At 44.5% G+C, this 15,792-nt stretch overlaps 2 protein-coding genes across 5 annotated transcripts; one reads left to right on the top strand and one right to left on the bottom strand.

The window, feature by feature from the left end:
• Nucleotides 1–231: 231 nt before the first annotated feature.
• On the bottom strand, nt 232–6,177 carry VCF1 (VCP nuclear cofactor family member 1). The gene is made up of 3 exons (XM_081180977.1): nt 5,992–6,177; nt 3,171–3,267; nt 232–898 (listed from the first exon to the last, which is right to left on the bottom strand). Exons 1-3 carry the CDS (start codon nt 6,036–6,038, stop codon nt 656–658), a joined length of 387 nt encoding a protein of 128 aa, XP_081037103.1. The 5' UTR covers nt 6,039–6,177; the 3' UTR covers nt 232–655.
• Nucleotides 6,178–6,883: 706 nt separating this feature from the next.
• Nucleotides 6,884–15,259, top strand: MTNAP1 (mitochondrial nucleoid associated protein 1). Of its 4 annotated transcripts, none has more exons than XR_014004601.1 (4): nt 6,884–8,089; nt 10,066–11,505; nt 11,959–12,159; nt 14,135–14,239. XR_014004601.1 is itself a non-coding variant. In XM_081180899.1 (4 exons), exons 3-4 carry the CDS (start codon nt 10,074–10,076, stop codon nt 14,275–14,277), a joined length of 1,575 nt encoding a protein of 524 aa, XP_081037025.1. In that variant the 5' UTR covers nt 6,885–7,808; nt 7,972–8,089; nt 10,066–10,073; the 3' UTR covers nt 14,278–14,771. The 4 variants fall into 4 exon arrangements, 3 of the variants coding, with proteins under 3 accessions (XP_081037025.1, XP_081037024.1, XP_081037026.1); XM_081180899.1 differs by lacking the exon at nt 11,959–12,159 and having other exon boundaries at nt 6,885–7,808; nt 7,972–8,089; nt 14,135–14,771; XM_081180900.1 differs by lacking the exon at nt 11,959–12,159 and adding an exon at nt 14,810–15,259 and having other exon boundaries at nt 6,887–8,089; nt 14,135–14,248.
• The last annotated feature ends 533 nt before the right edge of the window (nt 15,260–15,792 follow it).

Below are 15,792 nucleotides of genomic sequence, written 5' to 3'. Positions count from 1 at the left end.
GAAAACATCTATTTTAGAGCTATTAGGTATTAAGAAACATAAGCAATGAAATGGTTACTATTGGTTCTGAGTACAGTAAGAAAACAAAAGTTCACACTCCTGTTTGTACTTGAGTAAAGCCGTCTTCCACTTAGTACATTTACACTGAGAAACCTTACACTGAGAAACCTTACTAGCAGTATTTTCAAATAACCTTAATGCACATGAACATTCAACCTTAGGAAATATTAATTTACCATAAAAACATATTCACTATTTATTGAAATTAAAAAAGACTTATAAAACTGAACGCAAATGTTTGAAAGGATTTTACATAAAGCATCAGTTACTAATGAACAGATTAAGAAGTCAGACTGGACTTATTATGCACTCCTATTATACAGAAGTGGATTCTCAGACCCATCATAACATGTCAAAAGACATCCACCCTCCATCCCTCCCCCAAAAGAATCCTATAAAAATTGCTCCAAAGCCCCTTTTGCATTGCAATAGTGCAGCAAACCACAAGTAAACAATTGCCTGTTAACCTGTTATTCCAAATACAGACTGAAAAGGCAACAGGCATTTTGTGCAATTTTAACAAACTTTTAAGTTGAAATATCCCCATCACACAGTGCCGTCCCCCTTCACAGAAGGCAGGGAACTGCTAGGCTCATCATGTGGGAGGACGGCCCCTGCTGTGTAAGCTATGGAAGTGCGCCTCCTTCAGGATCTGGTTGATGTGGAAGTAAGGACCTTGGCATAGTGCAGACTGCTCATGGAAAGACTGAGGAGGGGTCACAGGACTTGATCCTGGCATTATGTGGTGTAGGCTGCTTTCCGGCCCACTAGCTCTGTCAGGGCTGCTGATGCTGCTACTGCTGCAACTACTGGTGCTCCCGCTCTCGCTGCTGGAGGACTATGGAACATAAGATTGACAAGAATGAAAGTCATCTTACTTATAAGCCATTGTTATTTACACATCTCAAGTAGGTATTTTTTCTGGATAGCGCTCCCTTCTGTTAGCTGAGTAACCTGATCATCCTGTTCTCAGTGAACTCCGTAGCTGACAAATTGCATATTCAGCTGTGCTAATAGCCATAAACACATTTAAATAATCTAACATTCCTTTGCGAATTCCCCTATTCACTAAAAAGGGCACAAAAGGCTGCATCTTCACATACCCCAAATATTACCCTATTGCCTGTTCCAAAGATCATTTATAGGCATTTCAATTTTGCTCACTCTGAAATAACCATCTTGCTTGAATTTGTGCATTAACCCATTCTACAGGAAATGCAAAAAACCCACAATGTAGCCTCAAGTCTCCCAAGTAGTGTTCAGATCTTTCCATCACTTTATGCACAAATCAATCTGCATTATGTTTCCTGTATAAACAAGGCTTGCTCTTGGAGGAAGGAAATGCCCATTTCACTGCAAGTTAGTCGGGCATCACATGGACAGACACTGAATCCATACCAGGGTGAGAAATTGGATCTGGCCAACTAGCCAGATCATTTTCTTCCCCCTACCCCAGTAGAGCTACCCACCTGATGTCAGGTGACCTGTTCTTCCTGCTACACTGTCTGAAATCGGCCAATCAGTTGACCATCAGTGCTTGCAAAGCCCTGTGCACAGTGGTGCCCACAGAACTCCTTTTGGCTTAGCTGCATTTTTAGCTGCCCCCAACCTCATATACAGAGGCTTCATGCCTGGTAGATCAGAGCTTCCCCACTGCTGGTGTATACACACACCTATTATCTTTTCGGCCTACTTCATGCACCTGGTTTAGCAAATTCTGGCCTACTGCAGATCCTCAATAATTCAATTGCCATATTTATTTCTGCAGTATCATACTTCTATGCTTCCTACACTAGACAACTAATTGCCAATCTCAGTGTTTTTACAGTACCTTTGAAACAAGTACTGAACAGTTGAACTAAGTACTGAATGGTAAGCCTGCAACTTACATGCATTTAAATTGTGCACATTCAGCTTTCACATGTGGCAAAAAACAACAACAGAAAATTAAAAAGTGGACAGAGTTCTGGGAAAAATGACTTTGGCAATCCTACCTGCCATTGAACCCATTGGGTTTTGACTATACACGATTTTGGCTTTAGGTGCAACCCCCAGAACATAACCCCCGCATAAGTTGCAGGCATACTGTACAGTAGAAAGGCAATTGCTAGGCAACTTATAAGTTCATTTATAGCAGTGTACAGTTCTGTATAATACAATGCAAATGATGTGCACGTCCACCTGTATCTAAAAGCAGACCAATGTTTCTACATCATATAGCTCCATGGCCAATTCTACCAAACAAGGCACACACATTTCAAGTGATTGAAGAATTACACACACCCAAACAAAAATACACAAAACCTGCTTAATTTGGGCTCTACGGGCCTGGGATCAGAAGGTAAGTTCCAGCATATTAAACCCTGAGTCATTATGATAACTTGGTATAAGTTCGTCTCATAGTGTTATTTCTGAATAGAAGCCCTGAATACACCAACCACAAGATTTTTACATTGAATACAGGAGCGTAGCTGAACACAAAAACTAGTGGTGCCGTACAAAAATGAGCAGCATTTGGAAAATGATAACATTACCAGCTGCACTGCGAATTACAGATTTCTGAATTGTGTTAATTATATTTAAAATATGAAGTACTAGTTCTGCATATATGTAACTGCCAGCAAGGGGAACCCCTGGTTCCATTGTAAGTTGAATGTTTAAGCTGCTCTACCCTCACTTCAGGATTATCTCATTGAATTCTACTGCCTAGTAGGAAATAGCTAAAGGGTGAAACCAAAGAAGACCACCAAGGACAAAATCAGAAATGTTTGAACAATCTTGGCACTATATAGACATCATGTTATTTCTGTTTCTGATGATACAATTGAATGTGATCACATTGTAAGAATCTTTTATAAGTCACTATGAGAGCTTCTTAGAGCTTGAAAGCAGGATGTAAGTATTCTAAATCAATTAATGAACATATAGCTCACATCTCTTATTTAAATACTCGTGGTTTCTGAACCAACTTCAAAGGCAGGATCAAGGTCTTCCTCACAGTAACCAAATCATCTGGACATATATCTATTGCTTAAACACTCCCCATCAGTTGATTAGACACAAATTCCCAAAGCAATACCAGCTCAGCAATGAAGTGGAGCACATCTTACCTCTGTATCCCAGGAGTCATGAAAAACAGCATTTTGGCTACTGCGTTTTGTTTGTGGGATGTGGACATCCTCCTCTATGCCATTTCGTCTCCTCTTCCTGAAACAAACAATGCAAGAACAAGCAGAGATTAAGTTTCATTCTTTGTACCTAGCACACTTTAATAAAAAACAATGTTACAGCTCCTGCACTAATTACCAACAACTAGTTTAACTGCTTTGCAGTGTTTACATTTTTCTTCAGCTGCCCATTTTAGTAAGGAGTCAGACATTAAACCCAGAAGAGATTAGTATCAAAGGATGTAGTTCAACCTGAATTCATTGAAGAATGTTTTTTCACCACTCACCTTACTACTCTGTGAAACCTTGGAAGGAAATACCTTTAACAATTAATCACCTCTTGAAATTACCATCCTGGTCCTTCCCAGACTGAGGATCTCAGTACAGTGGATGCTTGGGTTGTGAACGTGATCCGTGCGGGAGGCACGTTCGGAACCCACAGCATTCGCAACCTGCAGTACCGTGTCTGCGCGCACACGGGTCGTGATTCGGCGCTTCTGCACATAGTGCCAAAACCCGGAAGTAACTCGTTCCAGTACTTCCGGGGTCTGCACGGTGCGCAACCTGAAAACACACAACCTGAGGCATCTGTAACCCAAGGTATGACTGTACAATATTCAAGATTTCTCCAAGCAACAGCCATTTCTAAAAATTAGCCATGGAGTATTCTGAATGACATCCGGCTATATTAAAGAACGGTTATGTTCTTCAGGTTTATGGCCTTCAACTAGACATCAGTATCTCTCTCTCTCTCTCTCTCTCTCTCTCTCTCTCTCTCTCTCTCTATATATATATATATATATATATGTCGGCAGTTAAAATCAAGTCAGGTTGTAGGAAACATTGTAATAAGACTAAAAGGAAGCATCTTCAGTCATTCATGGGTATGTTCACTTTGCCTGAAGGGCTTGACTTAATCGTCAACAAAAGCCCTGTTTTGTCCATTTTGTGGAATCCAGAGTACAGTGACATTTTGGGCCAAAACTGTAGCTTTACGCTCTTTGACGAAATGTAAAGCAAATGGTTCAAAAGTCAACGTGGGTATCTTGATGGGTAGAAATGTCCAAGGATCATTAAACATACATTCCATCTGGCTAGCCATTCAGTTTTGGATATTATTTATCCATGCTCTTATGGCATTATTCCATGAGATTAGGTTATAGCATTACATGGTACCAATTTGCTAAATAGAGGGAAAGCATATTAACAATTTACAAACCTTTACCTATTACTGACACTATCACAAAACTAATATATTGATTAGACTCAAGTCCTCATTCTTTTTATCCCACTGAATTTTCTAACCACACACCAGTAATGACACAAGACCTCAGGCAGCTGTTTTTCCTAACTGCTAATAGCATCTATGCAGGATGGCAAGGCACAAAAATACATGGCAGTTGGAAATAGACTTCTGCATTTTTTATGAGAAGCCTAACACTCTATATAACAGAACTGTGCTGACAACTGTGTATGGTGTACGGTTACAGAATTCAAACCCTAACTAACCCTGGAACATAAAGTTTGAGTAGCAAAGTGGCTAAACACAATCAGAATTGCATTGCACAAGTAAATCGTGTGCCCTGTTTAAATCTCACCTCAGCCATGAACTTACTTAGGTGGCCTTTGGCTGACACTAGCCTTTTAATCTCAGCCCCTCATTTGCAATACAGGGCTAATACAAAACCTGCTTTACATGGTTGAAAAAGCATACAACTAGTCTTAAGGAAATGCAGATTCAAAACCCCCCACTCAGCTCACTGGGCCACTTTGTGCCAGTTGTGTTTCTCTCAGCCTTAACCCACATCGCAAGGTTGTTGCAAATATAAAAAGAGGGTTGGGGCAGGAAAACGACATATCCCATCCTAAGCAAGACTGAGGAACATAGCAGCCAATTCCTAGGGGCTGAGGTCCATTTGACCCCCCCCAAAAAAAAAATATTTGAGAGGGGACCAACCCCCCTCCCCAAAGTTTATGGGTACAGTATTTCCATTTAAATAGTGTGCATATGCCACATCTTGTGATCAGTTATGTGGGGCGGGGCTTACCTCTCCTCCCCAATATTTTATCCACGTTTGGCACCCCTGCTGATGAAGGGTGGGCTATAAACGTAGGAGCCATTCTAACGCACGGAATCTATGCTGCGACCCTTCCAAAAGAATTTGGAAGCGACTAATACCCCCCTCCTCCCCCCACTGACATATTTCTGAGTAAAGGTGATCAGGACTGCAGGGTCAGCAACCTAAATTTCGGCGGCGGGGGGAGGGGCGAGTATACATGTAAGGGGAAATCGTATACGCGTAGGGGTGGGGTAGGAAAAAGATGCTCATTTATTTATCTTTTTGCCCTGTCAAAAAGCTTCGCTTAAAATGGCCACTGCCGGGCCTGCTTCGCGTCGAGACCGAAGGCGGCTCTCCTTCAAGTGACCCAGAACCCCCTTCCTTCGCAGAGGGGCGCTTTCGAGACCAGCCATGATCACAATTAACGTTGCCAGGTGGTTTCTTGGGTCCTCCCATCCCCCCCCCGCCAAAGTCGCCCTTCCCGTAGTCGCCGTCCATCAATTCCCCGACGGGAAGCCTCCCCCCGCCTCTGCCAACGGAGCCTCCCCTCCCTCAGCTACAGACGCCGCCGCCCCTCCCCCCACCCTGCCGTTCGAAGTTTTCCCCCCTCCGGCCACCGTACGTTCTTGTTTCCCCCCCTAAGCCGAGGGCCTTCCCCCCCCCACCGCCGCCCATTGCTTTCTCTCTCTCGCGGCCTTCCTCACCTCTGCCGAGCTCCCCGCTCGCTTGGCAGCGCCCCCCGGCAGCTCATGGCCGGGCCGAGCCGCTTCTCGCAAAGCCGAACGCCGAAAAGGCCAGCAGGCCCCGCTGTGACGCTCCCAAACAATCTCTCCTCAGCAGCTCGCTCCCTCCCTCGGCTCTCCGCCCTCCGCCTTCTTCTCCTCCTCCACCACAAGCCGCCGCTTCCGGTGTGCACGCCTCCCGCGCAAGCGCACTGGCAGCACAGGGAGAGCGCTCCCTTACCCCCACCCTCCCCAGCCTCCGAGACTACTCAGCCCCGTAACCGGATTGGCTGGCGACGCCGAGGCCGTCCCCGCATGCGCCTAGTGTGATTGCACAGTATGCGGCGGGCGCATGCGCTATCACAAAACTCTTTTCTTTTACCCCGCCCTCTCGTCCTGCGCATGCGCGGAGGTCAAGTGTTTCAGTTCCGTCAGAGGGATACGTCGCAGTAATAAATAGCCTTCCTCATAATCATAGAGCTCAGCGTTGTACTTGTCTGCTTAGGTGTAAATGCCCCTGAGCTCAATGGATCCTGCTTCTAAGGGGAAACGGCGTAGGATTTGACTACGGGGCTTCGATCCAGTGCCCGCTTACCTGGGAGTAAGGACCCACTGAGCAAAATGGGATTTACCTCTGAGTAGACATGTATGGGATTCCACTGCAGATGTGTTTTCATGTGGAGTAAGACCCAGGAGGCAGGAAACACACACGGGATCGAGTCATGGCAATGTTTTAAAGCCATACACACACACACACACACACACACACACACACACACATATATATATATATATATACACACACACACACACACACACATATACACCTTTTTTACTTGGGCCGACATGCCTGCTTTTGATGGAGCTTTGGGCTGGGAAATAATTTAACTTCGCCTCGCTCCCGTGGTATTTCTGTGCGGATTCTCTTTTTGCTGTAGTTTCAGCTATACCCATTCACACGTTATGTTAACGAACGAAGTCCGTTTGAAATACATGTCACATACTGGTCAGTGCTTCCCAAACTCGGGTCTCCAGCTGTTCTTGGACTACAATTCCCATCGCCTCCTCCCCCATCATTCATCTCTTAGCTAGGGATGATGGGAGTTGTAGTCCCAAAAAACCCCAAACAGCTGGAGAACCTTCGTTCCTGAAATTTGGACAGTGGCTGTGGCAGGTTTGCCCCGGAGATTTTTGACGTTGTGTTTTGCTAATAAAGACTTGAGTAGGTGACACTTAATTAGAGTTGATGTAAGTCACTCTCAGCCTGAACCTCCATTTGAAACGTGATCGAGCGGAGAAGGTTATAAACTCCACTAAAGGCTGCAATGTGGAGATGTTAACAACGGGCTACATTACAGTACACCCTAGGGTCTTACAAATGCACTCTACCCCGCTGCAATGTGGGGCAATAACGCCAGACTACACTGCAGTGTTGTCATGAACCACAGTCAGTGTGTAGCTTTATAACGCCGTATTTACTTTAAAATACATACTTTCTGGGAATGTGCCAATCATGAGATTGTGCGGTCATATACATCACAAACAGCGCCCCCATGCAGAAACAAAAGCAAATCCCCATTAAGTATGAGTTTATTTGGCAACTTTCATAATTACTTGCTATGTGTGGTACAAATATGCACCTATGGAATATATTTTACGTCACTCATTCTATTCCAAGCTTATTATCATTTTATTATTTCGTGGTTTTATTCTTTTAGCTTGAATTTTGGTTTGGCTGGAAATAGAAAAATACACATTTATAGTCTGCTGCAAAATAAAGCTCCTGATATCAAACTAAGGTAAAGAAAATCCGGTTTTGCATAAGCATTTCCCTTGCCATTTTAAGAAGCACTTTGCTGCCTTGCGATCTCTTATCATGGCATGATGCGACTCATGTGACTAATGGCCAGGCCAATGCGCAGCTGTTTCAACAAGAGCAGCTTTATTTAACCCCACTTTCAGTTTCAATGGTTTCTACGGAAAGTCTTCTAGCAGCAGCTGGGAAGAGCGATGTGGAGAACATTTGACACAGCTCATCACCGCTTTGTGGAGCTGCAGGATTAGACCTTCGTTGATCGAGGTACATGGGGGGGGTGGAGTTTACACAAGCCCTGATGTAGTAAGATCTGATTTAAACAGATTTAAACTAAGCAGTTCTGTCTCTGATCTCGGCTATAAGACTATAAGGCAACCGGGGAATTAAGAAGCTAAACTTGCTTTCCTTTTCGCCACTGGCAAATGAATGGAAGCGTCGCAAACTTTCGTTTCGTGATTCCGGGGCGTGGGGTGTTTTGTTTCCGCTTTGCAAGTTGAAAGAACTGCTCCTTCTTGCTAGAAGCTTAAAATTCCCATCATTTAAGTCTAGGAATAATACTACTTTTATATGAAAGGAGACAATGACGGTATTGAACAAAGGAAGTTTCCCTTCCACTACATCTTCCTACCAGGAAAGGCTGGATTTTTCTATGTTTTACAGTTAGATAATCAACTCACTCCAGTCCATTAATTTAAATGGAACTACAACTCTTTGTTCATGAAAACAACATCCCTGTTTCAGCCCTATTGTACAGAGTGATTAAACCCTGGCTTTGCTCACTGGTGGAGGAAGAGGTGTGCGGGGGGGGGGAGCGCACTGCCCTTGGCAGCACGATCCCGGCAGGGTGCCATCGCAGCTGGCCCGCCCCCCCCGCTTGCGCTGGGCGCCATGACCCTACGAGTGGCACCCCCCCTGGACGTGCGCCATGCCCCCAGGATGCCCCCAGGACACGCGCCAACCCCGCCCCCGCCCCCTGCCACTGGCTTTACTAAACTGTAGTTGGATTGCATGTGCCTTTTCACTAGTACAGTAGAACCTCAGCTTACGTTACCCACGGGTAACGTAAACTTCGGGTTGCAAAAGCGGCAAACCCAGAAGTGTTTCTCCGCAGGCTCAGAAGCGCTCTACTGTGTCGCGCACATGCGCAGAAGCGGTCCCTCCTGTTTCGGAAACCTCGGGATCCGACTGGAGCTCCAGACCGGATCCCATCCACAACCACTGTACCACCGTAATAGGAAGAATTGTGTTCCTTGGAGCATTTTTTAATGGAAGAAATGTATCTTAAAACTACATTGGTACCCCAGGTTACATACGCTTCAGGTTAAAGACTCCGCTAACCCAGAAATAGTGCTTCAGGTTAAGAACTTTGCTTCAGGATGAGAACAGAAATCGGGCTCCGGCGGCGCGGCGGCAGCAGGAGGCCCCATTAGCTAAAGTGGTGCTTCAGGTTAAGAACAGTTTCAGGTTAAGAACGGACCTCCGGAACGAATTAAGTACTTAACCTGAGGTACCACTGTATAAGGGACGCGGGTGGCGCTGTGGGTAAAACCTCAGCACCTAGGACTTGCCGATCGCATTGTCGGCAGTTCGAATCCCCGCGGCGGGGTGCGCTCCCGTCGTTCGGTCCCAGCGCCTGCCAACCTAGCAGTTCGAAAGCACCCCCGGGTGCAACTAGATAAATAGGGACCGCCTACCAGCGGGAAGGTAAACGGCGTTCCGTGTGCTGCGCTGGCTCGCCAGATGCAGCTTGTCACGCTGGCCACGTGACCCGGAAGCGTCTGCGGACAGCGCTGGCTCCCAGCCTATAGAGTGAGATGGGCGCACAACCCTAGAGTCTGTCAAGACTGGCCCGTATGGGCAGGGGTACCTTTACCTTTACCTTTACCACTGTATAAACATGACTCTTTAAGTCTAAACACAACTAATTTTCTTAAAAGTCACAACTAATTTTATTTCCATGTACAACTCACCATTTTCCCTGATCGGGACCCTCAAGTGACGGATAAAATAGAAAAACCAAAAACATAGTAATTAAACCCTAATTCAATTAAAACAATATAAAAAGATCTATTAAAAATACAGAAATGAAACTGGTAGCAGATGGGACACACAAAATACAGGCATCACTTTACTATGCACCTGGTATAAGTTCCATTAGAATTGTTCCTACAATCACTCCTTTCCTTATGAAGGGATGTAGGAAAGTTTACCAATCCATGCTGTCTTATTTTCCTCTGCAGGCAGAAAAATGGCAGGTATCACTTCAGGAGTAGAAACTTGCCCCTTCTGCAAAAAGCCATTTAAACGGCTCAAGTCTCACCTGCCTCACTGTAAGATGGCGGGAGATACAGACTCAAGGAATGTTTTGCCTCCCAGCAAGAAAGCTGGGAAAAAGAAAGAGCAGATCAAAAGCACAGAAACTACCTCCAAAAAAGAAAATAAGAAAAACAAAGCAAAAGCAACAACACATTCCTTGCAACCACAGGAAATACCTGGATCAGCAAGATGCAGCCATCAGCATTCAGTTGAGGATGCACAAAAGCAAATCAAGTGTGCTACTGAAAAAGCACACAAAACTGAAGGCACAAATCAAGGAGCCTCAGAAGATGTCCGAACACAATCAGCTGAAAAGGTGTTTTCAGTGACGAAGCTTGCAAAAAAGTCACCCACAGAACAGAAAAACAGAAGTAAGCCTACCCCTAACGAGGAGGAATCTGCATCCAGTCTCACTTTAAAGCCACTGAATCAGAATGGAAAATCAACTTCAGAATCTCCTAGTGGAGCTAGCCAGACAACTAATCCTTCTATGAAACAGAGGCAAAGGAAAGAATCATCTGCAAAGCCAGATTCTTTCACTGATAATTTACAACCTATTCCTCAGAGATTTATTGATACTGTAGAACTAGTGATAGAAAACCATCGCGTGAGGATATTGAGGAACAAGTGTGTATCATCTGTTGAGAATATCCCTTTAAATAAAGGTGTTGTGGGCAACCAGAAGGCAGGATGCTGGCCTGCGAAATCACCATCTGGAGATGCAGAGATTGCCTTGGCTGATGGGCAGCAAATTATGACAGAACCTGAGGGTGGAAAGAGCGCTTCAGGTCTTGAATTTTCAGGGAATATTGGGAGTGGAGAGACAAAAAAGAATGTGGCTACAATTAAAGCACACACTTCCGATGGCCGTTTTATGGACAACTGCAGACGAGTCTCCAATACTCCTGTTCAGCTGGCTGCAGGAATAAAAAGCACGATTGAAGAAAATCCTGTATGTTTCAAAGGGAAGGGCTATCGGAAAGAATCTCCAGTTTACATCAGTTTCAAATCAGAGATCTACCCCTCATTTACAGAAGCCCTCAGAGAAAGACATAATGAAACCTCTAACTACTACTTAACTAGTCTGGGAAAAGATATTGCTTTGCGTTCTGTTGTGACTATAGGAGATAAAGGCACAGGGATATATGTGAGTCAATCATCACTCCAAACATTAGAAATGCCTACTGCCCATTGGCCCACACCCCCTGATAGAAGCATATGCCCAAGTCCTTTGGGACTGGAGTGGTTTCCAGAACTGTATCCTAATTATCGTGGGCTAGGTTTATTTTCAAAGAGGTCATCTCAGTGGGCTACAGTCATCCCGGAAGCTAAAGTACTCAGTCTCCCTTGGGAAGGCCAGCAAGGTAAAAGGGGAAGTTTTTAACCATTGATTTCTAAGAGAGAACAGTTCATGCTGCTACCCAGTGGGCTGGTTTGTTGAAGTAGTGATCGAGTCATGTATGGTTAATGCAGTAGGAAGAGGAAGGTGCACACAGTCTTTGTTTCATAGAGTCTTTTCTTTCTCTGGGGATATTTTATTTGGTTTTAAAATCCCAAGCCATCAAAATCCTGAAAATGGTGAGACCTAGCAGAACACAGCTGCTTCTCCCTTTCTTGAATTGCTTTCTCAAGCCCTAGTGAGGAGAATGGATCCATTGAAGCCCATTTCATCCCCTTTCTGGGTAGGTTTTAAATGGGAAATCCTTTAAAATCCATGCAGAAAAACAAGAAGTACATATGAGGCAGTCCAAGGGTTGTGTGCTGCCTTCATTCCTCTTTTTTTAAAAAAATATCTTCGTATATATTTTTCAAAACAGGGTACCCAGCCACCCACAACCTGGAGCAACTAGTGCACAAGGCTCCTTGGCACCACACACTTTGAGTGCACATACATTTTTGGAGGAGTTGAATTATGCACCCAGCCGTTGGATGGCCTCGTAAAGGAATTAAGCAGACTGTGGATTCTGAAGTGGACCATTGATTTGATCCAAGTCACGATCTGCTTTGGATTGAATTGGGTGAGTCTGTTTCAGAATCATGAGCCTCAGTTCCAGCACTTCATGGATGTTTACCCCATGTTCCTGGGAGCCCTTCTCTTGGGTCCTTCTTTTCCTGTTTTCCTGTTTGAATATTATTTTAGTTCAAAGATGAGTTTGAGCACTTTGGGCACACTAGGCTCTTTTTGAATTGCATTGATTTTTCACTTCCTTTAACTGTCTGCAGGCTACTCTCAGGCAGTATACACTACAGAAGTACTGTATATCAGTTTCATACAGGTTTAACAGTTACACCTTCCCCGAAGGCTCCCTGGGAGCTGTGGTTTCCTGAGGGTTCTTCTGAGAATGTTAGATGTTCCTACACCCTTTCAAAGAGTTATGGCTTCTGCGACCCCCTGCAGGAAGGAAATGGCTATTAAGCCAATTTATATATAATGCAGAAAGTTGTGTCTTGCAAGCTGTAGTTTTGCCCTCACACATGCCCCCCAGTTAATTTATAGCAAGATGCATGAGGGTGCTGGCATATTCTCAGGTTGCTTTGGATATGTGGCCATGCTGACCTTTTTTTATTCCAAAGGTTCTAAAAATCATTTCAGATGTTTAGAAAAGTTGGTGGTAGTTTGGGATGGGCTGCGGGGAGCTGTGTGAACAACGTATTCTTAATATTGGGAATGTATCTTGGTTCCCTGGTGCAAGAAACCTGCAACGAAGAGCTAAAAATTTATTCCAGGGAATCAACTTCTTCTCTCTGTTTATTATTTCAACGGGCGTTTTTTCTTTCGGTTTCAGAAGTGTATATAATAGGGAAGTAATTCCTCAAGTAATCTATAGGTAGGGTAACACTATAGACTAATATGGCTACCCTTCTGGATATTGTTACCAGTGTTGTTTTCTAGAAAAAGAGGTACCGGAACTCACCACGAACTCCTCCCTTGTTCTCTTATAATGGCAATGGCGCCCACGTGAGAAGTTCCAGCTGAAAATAAGCCCTGAATGTTACTATAGATTGAGTACACATGCAAGTTCAGGCTCTATAGGCTAAGCTGGGAACCAGAACACCTTAGATTTTACCATGAAGCTGGTTTGCATAAATCCATCCTTCTCCAGGAAGCAAGAGAGAAGCCATTATTTTCTCTGCTCAGAATGTTTTATGTTGTTTGCCTTGCAGCAGCAAAACTCATCATGATAAGCACTCTGTCTGCTGTATCATTTGGCAGGCAGGGTGCTTCATTGTGAGTAGATCACTTACTGGGCAAGCCATACCCTTTCACTAGAAATGAAGCCTTTCACAGCAACCGGATTTCCATAGGCAGCCTGGAGCCCTTTCTACTGCCAGTAGGTCTACTTGTGAAGAAGCACCCATGCTTGCAGCTTGCTTGTGAGTCAGCCAATAGATTTGCTGTGGTACAAGGGGGCAAGGAGAGATTTCAGCCTGCTGTTTTGGAACTAGAACTCTTTCCAGATTCCACGTCTAACATTTCTCACAATGTCTGCTTGGGCCATCATGCAGAACATCACAGGGAAGCAAAGTTACTCTGAATACATTGACCTACAAACCTCACTGGTCAGTGATTCAACCAGTATGAGCTTTACTGGCTAGTCTAAATACTTAATCCAGGGATGGAACCCTGGTGGAAACTTGCAAAGAGAGGAGTTTATTATTGCCGGGGAGGCGGGGGAAAGGATCTAGCTGTTTTCTTTCCTAGTTCCACTGGCAGAAAGGCGTCTGATGGATGTAAAATTCCAAGATTTGCCTGCTTGGCTAGCCACCCGTGACTTGTCTCTGCAGGGGATTCTTGGAGCAACGCAGAGGTGCAAGAGCAAATCATGCACTGTGTCTTTCTGTGCTGCTTTGGAATAGTCAGTTGGCTGGCAGGGGAGTTGAGGATGGCTGCACAGCCCTTGTTATTATGCATGAAAAAGGAAAGGCTTGATCTGTACCCTTAAAACTACTGACAAGAACAATCAAACTGCTCCTGTCTTTCTTCCTAAACAGCTTGGAATGGATACTACAACAGATACATCAACGTGAAAAAGAACGGAGTGGCTGGTATCTCCATCCTGCTTCTGGGCTGCGTCCTCAGCTATGCCTGGAGCTATCCACACATTAGTAAGGCCTTTTATCTGTATTTATCGTAGACAAGGTCACTGTTGCTTGAGTTCTTAATCTTTGGTATGTGGGGTTCCTGCTGTTCAGGAAAGCAACCATGCAAACTCAAGTACAATGCCTTTGGATTAAAGACTTGATAACTTTTTTCCACTTTGCTTAAGCAACTGAAGGTTCAAAAACTGTTCCTAGAATGCCCTTTAATCAGAAAGTAGCTATACCCCTAATCAGTAACTATTTGTTCAAGAAGACTACTTTGAGGAGTGGATGGAGGGTGGTAGACCAGGGGTGCTTTCCATCCCTGAGTTGGCAACTGATGTTTAGTCTCTGCTCTTTGCACCCAATCCAAAGGGAAAGTTCTTACAAGACGTCTGTGGAGCATAGCTGAGAAATATGTTGCTGCTCTTTTATGAGAGGCTCTCTTACTGCACAATCGTATGGAAGCTTATTTGAAAATAAGTCCCGTTGTTTTCGATTATACATATTGATGAAATGGCAGCAGAAGTATAAACCTCCACATTTTTATAGTTTTAATATTGGGGTTTTGTTCTCTCCCAACGATAGAACACAGTCGCTGACAGAAATACCGCTGGCGAGGATGCGAGAGGATGTGGCGGAAGGAGTCGGCATGCAAACAGAGTTTGGACCTTGTTCCACAGGTTTGTTCCGGAAGGAAAAAGACAAGCTGAAAAATTCTGCAGAAGACGCTAGAAGTACTTTTGTCTTTGTTACTTAGGAGCAACATCTCCATAAGGACTTCCATCTGGAAGCCCTTGAGAGATAGTCATCAGTCTTGGCCTAGAGCAGCCTTCCTCAGTGTGGTGTTTCCAGAAGTTAAGTAGCTCCTGTCAGACATGAAGGAAGCTGTGATCCAAAAACATCTGGAGAGCTGCAGATTCCCCATCCCTGTTCTGGACAGACTAGCAACAACTGCAATGTCTTGTGATTGTTGACAAGAGCCAACAGCAGTATGAACTCACAGTTGTTGACTACTATTAAACAAGCAAATAACTATTTCTCTTCTACTTTTCTGAATATATGAAGTCTGCTCAGGTTGCATAAAAGATGGCATTAGTCTCATGTGGGAATCTTGAGTGGAATTAAAATGCAGGTCTTTTTCTTTAGGGATGATCGGACCTTTCATACCCCATTTTTTGAGAAGAACTGTGGATGAGGGGCTGTAGTGGATCTGGTCTAGCCAAGCCCAATTTTAATATGCTTTTCTCCTGGGTATTAAAGTGTATTTTGCATACACACACCACAGAGGCACAGCCTTTGGTACTGTGGCAGGTGAATGCATTCTTTATTTTATTTTCGGTTGTTATTAGACACAGACTCATGACATTGCTAATGATGAGACGTATTTCCTGTGCCTGCACACTTGAGCTGTCTTCACGGGAGTTAAAAAAAATAATTAAGTTTTAAAGGTAAAGGTACCCCTGCCCGTACGGGCCAGTCGTGTCCGACTCTAGGGTTGTGTGCCCATCTCACTTAAGAGGCCGGGGGCCAGTGCTGTCCGGAGACACTTCCGGGTCACGTGGCCAGCG

This window comes from Podarcis bocagei, assembly GCF_964188305.1.
Source record: "Podarcis bocagei genome assembly, chromosome: 2".
NCBI lineage: Eukaryota > Metazoa > Chordata > Lepidosauria > Squamata > Lacertidae > Podarcis > Podarcis bocagei.
This window is presented reverse-complemented; position numbering and strand designations above follow the sequence as displayed.

Bases quoted from the DNA above. Each gene is read 5' to 3' on its own strand.
- VCF1 (XM_081180977.1), bottom strand. From the start codon at position 6,038: ATGAGCTGCCGGGGGGCGCTGCCAAGCGAGCGGGGAGCTCGGCAGAG. The intron at 3,268-5,991 runs GTGAGGAAGGCC...TGTTTGTTTCAG, and splicing joins GAGCGGGGAGCTCGGCAGAG to GAAGAGGAGACGAAATGGCA. The intron at 899-3,170 runs GTAAGATGTGCT...TATGTTCCATAG, and splicing joins ATGACTCCTGGGATACAGAG to TCCTCCAGCAGCGAGAGCGG.
- MTNAP1 (XM_081180899.1), top strand. From the start codon at position 10,074: ATGGCAGGTATCACTTCAGGAGTAGAAACTTGCCCCTTCTGCAAAAAG. The intron at 11,506-14,134 runs GTAAAAGGGGAA...CTTCCTAAACAG, and splicing joins CCCTTGGGAAGGCCAGCAAG to CTTGGAATGGATACTACAAC.